Below are 7537 nucleotides of genomic sequence, written 5' to 3'. Positions count from 1 at the left end.
CATCTATACTTGGAGTCAACCTTAAAAATGGAATATCTCATGTGTTTGCATTGTATTTGGATGGGAGCTGTAAAAGTTTGCACAAGTAAAAAACTGCAAAACCTCTTCTGATTATATTCATTTAGAATGTGCTGGAAGAAATGGATTTTTATCCCTTTAAAAGATGAAATAATCTCGGTAGGTGTCTCCTCAAGTTACTCAGAGGGTTGTGTGTATATCTGTGTGTTGGGTTGGGTTGAGGGGTATACAGCTCTTTCTGATTTGGATCCTCATTTTTGCCCTCTATGGTGTTTCTAAAGATGACAATTCTCTTTTGCTTGTCTTTTCCTGGGTATCTGCTGATGGTTGGATTCATGCTGCTTAGTATATTTACCTAATATAGTGGGAATCCAAATCAGGTACTACACGAGTCTTTTCAAATGTGTCACTCAAATAAAAAAAGTTTACTCCATGAACTATATTTTCTTTTAGTAAATTATGGTAAACAGTGCCATCTTTTTAAGCCGCGCCCCCTTTCTTCCAGGCCTGTGCTATGGCCTTATTTTCCATATCAAAGGAAGGGATATTGTTTCATTGAAGAGTAAGGTTTGTTGAAGTGGAAATGGCGTAAGTGGGGGCCTTACTACAGCTTACAGTACTTCTGGAGTAATTATCCCCCATTTTATAAATATAATTGCAAAAATTGCCAATTATGTAGCAGGGCGCAAATCAATCAGTCATGGTTTATTTATTGTTTTCTTCCCCGAAGTTGCCCTTCCTGCTCCCCGAAATTCAAGAGGGCTACTTCTTGGGGTGATGTCGGCGGCACCATCGATTTTCCCGGCCGCTGGGAAAGGTGTGAGCCGGAACGCGGATCCTCCGGCCAGACAGCCGACGGGCGGGAAAGAGTTAAAACTTTCGCCTCAGCTGTAATTTGAGCATTCCTGGCAAGCTCTGCTTCTGCAATCTGCGCGCAGCAACGGCGAGTCACAAAGGAGGTTGGACAAGCAGAACTTCTCTAGAGGGTAAGGCTGCCCCGCAAGTGGGGAGCCAGGCCGATAAAAGGGCTTCCTCAGCCCCAAACTGAAGGATAGGGGAGCCAGTAAGTTCAGCCATGTTTTGCGGAAAATGGAAAAAGTCCCGCTTGGAAAGTTGTCACCACCAGCAGCAGTTTTCTGCCCATCACCATGGAGGAACTACCAAATCCTCGGGACACCGCGCGTTCAAAAAATTGGGTAAGTGAAGTGCCTGGCGAGCTGGGTATCCCCGGAGCGAGGAAAAGGCGTGCCGCGCCTTCCGAGATCTTTCCCAGTTATTTTACTGGATTTAGATGTAGCGCTGATTAAAGTGAGGGCTCAGCCCTGTCATTTTTTTCATTTTTGCCAGAGCTCAGTCCTGGATGTTTTGTTAGCCTATAGAAGAGGACCTCTAAGCGGCTGCAGAGTGCATTTCCCCGTCAGCCAAATAACTCCCGAATCCAAATGGATTAAGGGCTAAAAAATTATGGTGTAAAACCTGGGAAATATAAAAATATTTTGTTTTTCTCTTGAAATGTTTACAGTTATTTTTTTAAACTTAAATCGTCTGTATAATGGAATAACTTATTCCCATACACATATTTATTTAGCGTATGGTGTAGTAATTTCCAGTTTTTTGAGACTCCAGGAAAATATGTGAATCGGAAGGAACTTATAATGAGAACAGCTGGATGACTTGTTCTGTTTTTTTGGATTTCAAACTGGAAATTAAAGAAGTGTAATAACTTGATCTTAAGTCAAAAGATAGAAAAACATATTTTAAAAAGCATGAGCAATCTTTTCTCTTTTAGTAGGGTGACATAAGTGAAAAGAGAATAGTTATTTTGTATTATCAACTGAGTAAAATAATTTCTTGACCTCTTCATTTTTTTTAACAGTGAAATTATATAAAAGGCAAGGCAAAATTAAAACTGAGGTAAACCCTTTTAAACTATAAGAGAATGAATCTGTTCATAACATATGCATTTAAACATACCTGTGATGTTTATATGATTCTGAACATGCTCTTTTATTTCAGTTTTGTATCCTTCCAATATATTCTGAATATGATAAAGTTTTTTCTTTTTCTTTCTTGCACTGATACTTCAAAAAGTATATAGTAGATTGTTCCTGGAGAAGAGGTTTTATTTGCAGATTTATCATCTTTATTCAGGAAATCTTGAGATATTTAGCTCAAATAGATTAGTCAAGGAAGTACTTAAATTTCCTAAGAAAAGACATAACCCTGCATCAGGTTGTTTTTATTACAGGAATGTGGGGCCATTTAAAACTAATGCTGTCAAAGTCCACCCTGGAAACTAATTGGTGTTCCAGGAATTTAGCTTTAAAGTATGGAAAATAATAGTAGAGTATTCTTTTTTATGATGCATTATCTCAACAACCATGTATATTCTAACTGTAATGCCTATAATTTATTGGACACTAAATTATGTAATATCTGTTAGGTAGTAATCTAAGTAAATAGCAACATAGAAAAAGTTGGTTTCAAATTTCCTTTCAGTAATTTGTAGTTGATGTAGGAATTGAAATTTTCAGAAAATATATCTATAAAATTAAATATTTTATCAAATACTAAGCTAATAAAGTACAGCTTTATAATTTGCAGTGAAAAGTTTTTTTTATTTCCTAATAGCATTCCTTAATAAAAGGGTGCATTAACAATAAACATTGTAATTCCAAGTTAAGTATATAACTTATAGGGATAAAGAACTAATTTCTACGGGTAGATATTTCATGCCAGACATTGTGGGAACTGATTAACCTATTCATTTATGAATTACCTATCCATTTAAAAAATGCTCAGGATGATGTGCAATAAGCTTGACATTGCCTTCCAATATTCAAAATTATTTTCTCAGAAATAGTGCTCTTGAGGATAATGGAGGTAATAAAGTGAATATAATAAAGCCACCACTCTGTATTATAAAGATTTTAAAAATATTTATTATGAAATTTCCCTTAGAATTAATATAATGGAGCACAAAACTAAAGAGGAGTGACATTTAATTAAAAGAAAACTGGTTTAAGTAACTTTCTGTGAAGTATGAATGAAATGCATACATTAAACAGTGATGCGTTAAACAGCTTTAAATATTGATTTGATGGTTCTTACATTAAAATCTTGCATCTTTTATTATAGCGTTCCTCAACCTGATACCATGTAAGTGAATTGGGACAACCACTTCCAAAAAATTCCCAGGCAAAAGATATACAGCATATACTGTACCAACGAAATTGCTGTTATAGCACTTGTAGAAGGCAACAGGTTGGGAAAGAATGGATTAGTGCAGGGGTCCCCAACCCCCAGTCTGTGGACCGGTACCGGGCCACGGCATGCCAGCAGCAGGTCCACACAAACAAGCAAAGCCTCATCAATGGGATGCAGGCAGCATATACAACCACACACTCTCCGGTCCGTGGAAAAACCTTTCTCCACGGAACCAGTCCCTGGTGCCCTAAAGGTTGCGGACCTCTAGATTAGTGCAATATGGCCCTATTTCCAACAGGAGAAAAAAAACCCAACAAATACTGTAGAATTCTGCACCAACTGAAGCTTTTGTTTATCAAGTTTATATTTAGCTATTATATACACACAAATGCATGTACATGCACAATATACTATTAATTGGAAATATATCCCATCTTTGTATTTGTCTAACAATCAAGCTGAGTTACAGCAATTAAAACGATAAAACATCAGAATAATATAAAGTTAAGTCAAGTTTAGAACCAAATAATTATCTTTTAACAAAAACCTTTTCTACTAAAGATTAAAAGCTTCGTGGAAAAGAACATTTTTCACATTTTCCTAAATCATGGAAGGGCCAAATACTTCCCCTCTGGAAAAGTTTTAAGTCATGGGAGGGAGGGGAAAGGCTTTCTCCTGTGTACCAGATATATGAGTTTCTGGAAATGGAACTCTGAAGTACAAAACAACAGTGTTAAAACATTTCTAAAAAATAACAGTATTTAAAATGATAAAATAAACAGCAGATTGTTAGCTCAGCTGATGAAAAATGTAAGTTCTACATTTACTCAAAAATCAAATTAAAATATTGAAAGTATTAGAGTTATAACTTCATCTTTATTATCTACTGTTTAATTGATGCTAACTGCCACACACTTTCCCCGGGAAAGAGATATTGCAAAGCTAAAAAAAAATCATTAAACATTTCCTTTCTAGTTGCCATTATATGTGTATAAGAGCTAGTTTGGTCTATTAGTTACAGTACCAGGCTAGAAACCAGGAAACTGAATTCTAGTCCCACCTTATATATGAAAGCTGGGTGACTTCAGGCCAATCACTCTTCTTCAGCCCAACCTACTGCACAGGGTGGTTGTGGGGAAAATAAGTGGAGGAAGGAGTATGGGGTATGTTTATTACCTTGCGTTATTTTAAAAAATAATAAAGGTGCGATAAAAAAAATCTAGTAAATATCAATGATATTCAGAGGAATCCCAGAGTGAACTCTTCAATGGCAAACTTTGTGGACAAGTTTTGTGTTCTCCAGGATGGCTCTTTAAAGTTGTAATAATAATAATTGAACCTGCAGATTTCAAAAGTGATTTTTCTCTATTCTCTTGGCTCTATAATGTAGCTATACTGAGATTTGAGATGGAAGCCACTCTCTTGAGTATTTTGATGTAGACATATTCATGCTAAACAATACATTAAACCAAAAAGAAGGTTGGCAATTTGTGATTCTGTAGAAACCCATCCATTGTTATAGCAAGCTATGGGAACTAGGTCATCATGTAACTCATAATGAGGTTTACTTATTTGATAAAAATACCTTACATAATTATGGAATTGTGTTTTACTAATCCCTATTTAACATGCTGAATGAGCTCAGGCAGGGTCTTCATGTTACCATCTTTCTGTACTGTGTGGGATAGTTCTGGAGAAAATTGGATTTATGGAATATATACTTAGTGGCATGTATGCAGAAACGTGTTGACAGGAGCCTGCAGGAATCCTTTGTTAAATGTTGAGGATGATTGGGGATCTTGTTAAAAAAATTAGCTTGATAAAATTTAATATGTGACCATAGATGGTGACAAGCTAATGCAAAGAGAAGCAGAGGAGAGATCAGCTGACAGTGACCTAGTTATGATAAGACAGGCAGTGTAAGAGTAAGTTGTGTAAGCTCAATTCCGCATAAGGAAGGCTGGATAGAAGAGCACTTAAGGAAGACTTGAGAAAGGATGGTCTTTGCTTTTTTACCTGGTGGAATTTTATGTCTCTCAACAAATTGCTTCCAGATACTGTAGAGCAGGGGTGTCAAACTTGCCGTGTCATGTGACATGTCATGACGTATTATGATTTTTTCCCCCTTGCTGGAGCTGGAGTGGGCACGGCTTATGCGTGATGCATCCGGCCTGCGGACTGGCAGTTTGACACCCCTGCTGTAGAGGAACAAAATGCCTCTGTTTTTATGAATTGGCTGCGCATATCTGCATCCATTCCTCTACTCTAGTGATTCTCAACCTCATCAACTTTAAACTGGGTGGACTTTCAACTCCCAGAATTCCCCAGCCAGCATGTGGAGGTCCATGTGGAAGTCCTGCCACCCAGCTGGCAGGGAAATTGGAGTCTACTCATCTTAAATTTGCTGAGGTTGAGAAACACTGCCCTACTCACTAGGGTGGGACTGAGCAACATTTGAATCAGGCTGTAAATTTCCCACAGAGAAAAACAACATGATTATGAGCTGGGTGGTTACAACACAGAGGACAGATGGAGAGTCCTCTCCAAATTGGTGAACAAATGATCAGTTATAAAGTGCAAGAAGAAAAATTAGATGCAAGGGGAAGGGGTAGAACATTGTTTATATTTGTAGAGGTTATTTTTGGATTATGGCTTGGTCAACTTATCTGCAGTTCTTATGAACTTGATCTAAGTGATTCATTCTTGTCTCTTGGATAAACTTTACTTTCATCTAACTTCTACTCCCATTGACCTTGTTGGCCTTCTGGCAAGGACTGATGGGAGTTGGGGTTTCAGCAAAATTTTTACCCTTGTAGTAGGGAATATTCTGTTCTTGCTGCTTAATATGTCCTTTGTAAAGGGAAGGAGGGAAATATTAATTTACATCCAAAATACAGCACACTGAAAAACTCTAGGATGAAGCTTCCTGGTTGTATTCAGGGTTGTCTCCTTATATTGCAAGGGCTTTGTCAAGGCTAAAAGCAGCATGAATGTGCAACTTTCGTTCTCATTCAATGATTTTCCTTTTTAAAAAAGCCATTCTTTTTCTATATATTTATATGCCATGGTCTTAAAGATAAAAGTAAAGTTTTCTTCATTGGAATTCTCTTTTTAAGAATTTTTAAAATCCAACCTTTATTATTTTTGTCATCTCAAGGTGACAAATATGTCTAATAGTCCTTCCTCCTTCTATTTTTTCCCCACAAGAATAACCCTGTAAAGTGATTTCAGCTGAGAGAGAATGAACAGCCCAAAACATCCAACCAGTTTTCATGCCTAATGCAGGACTAGAACTCAGAGTCTTCTGGTTTCTAACTGGTGCCTAAACCAAAGTCTTGATGACTTACAACAATGTCATGCAATTTCAAGGAAGTGGTTTATCATTGCCTATTTCTGGGATGCTTTACACATTCTCACTTTAACCTTCTGTCCCCGTCTTACATCCAAAGATAAACCAGGGTTAAACTCTTATTGAAGTTCAAGCCTTGTCAAGTAGAACCTCACTGTTAGAAAGAATGCCAGTTATAATCTGTAATTTAAAGCGTTCCTCTACGTATATACCTTCACAACAGAATTTGTGTGCAGATTCCCTAATAGCATGAGTGCAAAATGTGAAGCCCAGGGTTTTGCAAACCTACTTATCAAATGTATTCTTGTTGTGCCATGTCCTGATGTGCTACACAAAGTCTGGTGTGAACCTTGAACAAATGGAAGTTTTGAACCTTTCTCTTACATGACTTGAAATCATTAGAAAGATGGGATATGAAGAATCATATTCTGTAATGTGTAGCCATTGTGACGTGGAATGCACTCCCTACCTAAACTAGAGTCAATGGATGAGATTGTGCATTTGCATTCTCACATTGCAACGCAAATAATATGTTGCACATTGTACGTTCATTTTCAAGTACTCCTCTTTTCCACAAGTCCTCATATGAGATCTTGAGAAGGTTTTCTGTTTAATATTAAAAACAATTATACAATAGCTAGATTTCAAGGCTTGACTCTAAGACATTTTAGTAGCCTAATTTGCAACTCAGCAAATAGAATCAGTGACTTCTTAGTCTCTTGTCAGACTGCTAGATTTGTGAGAAGCTCGCTGAATATTGAGAGTGTTGAGAGTGTGGTTGCGCAGCAATTCCCTCGGCACCTGGATGAAACAGACTATCTAGACCCATACCAGTCGGGCTTCAGGCCGGGACACAGCACGGAAACGGCATTGGTCACGTTGGTCAATGATCTCTGGAGGGCCCGGGACAGGGGTTATTCCTCTGTCCTTGTTCTTTTGGACCTCTCAGCGGCTTTTGATACC

The 7537-nt window shown here is 37.5% G+C and overlaps 1 protein-coding gene across 2 annotated transcripts in view; it reads left to right on the top strand.

The window, feature by feature from the left end:
- Positions 1 to 966: 966 nt before the first annotated feature.
- The window catches only part of PLCD3 (phospholipase C delta 3), a 75149-nt gene continuing 68578 nt past the window's right edge, over positions 967 to 7537 (top strand). The window contains exon 1 of one of the 2 annotated variants that reach the window (XM_015814629.1): positions 967 to 1214. In XM_015814629.1, coding sequence (XP_015670115.1) covers positions 1094 to 1214 — 121 coding nt within the window. In that variant the 5' untranslated portion in view covers positions 967 to 1093. The remainder of the gene's footprint in view (positions 1215 to 7537) is intronic. The other variant, XM_015814628.1, reaches the window with a different exon arrangement.

Source organism: Protobothrops mucrosquamatus, unplaced genomic scaffold (assembly GCF_001527695.2).
Source record: "Protobothrops mucrosquamatus isolate PMUCROS unplaced genomic scaffold, P.Mucros_1.0 scaffold269, whole genome shotgun sequence".
NCBI lineage: Eukaryota > Metazoa > Chordata > Lepidosauria > Squamata > Viperidae > Protobothrops > Protobothrops mucrosquamatus.
Note: the sequence above shows the minus strand (reverse complement) of the source record. Positions and strands in the feature narration are given on the sequence as shown.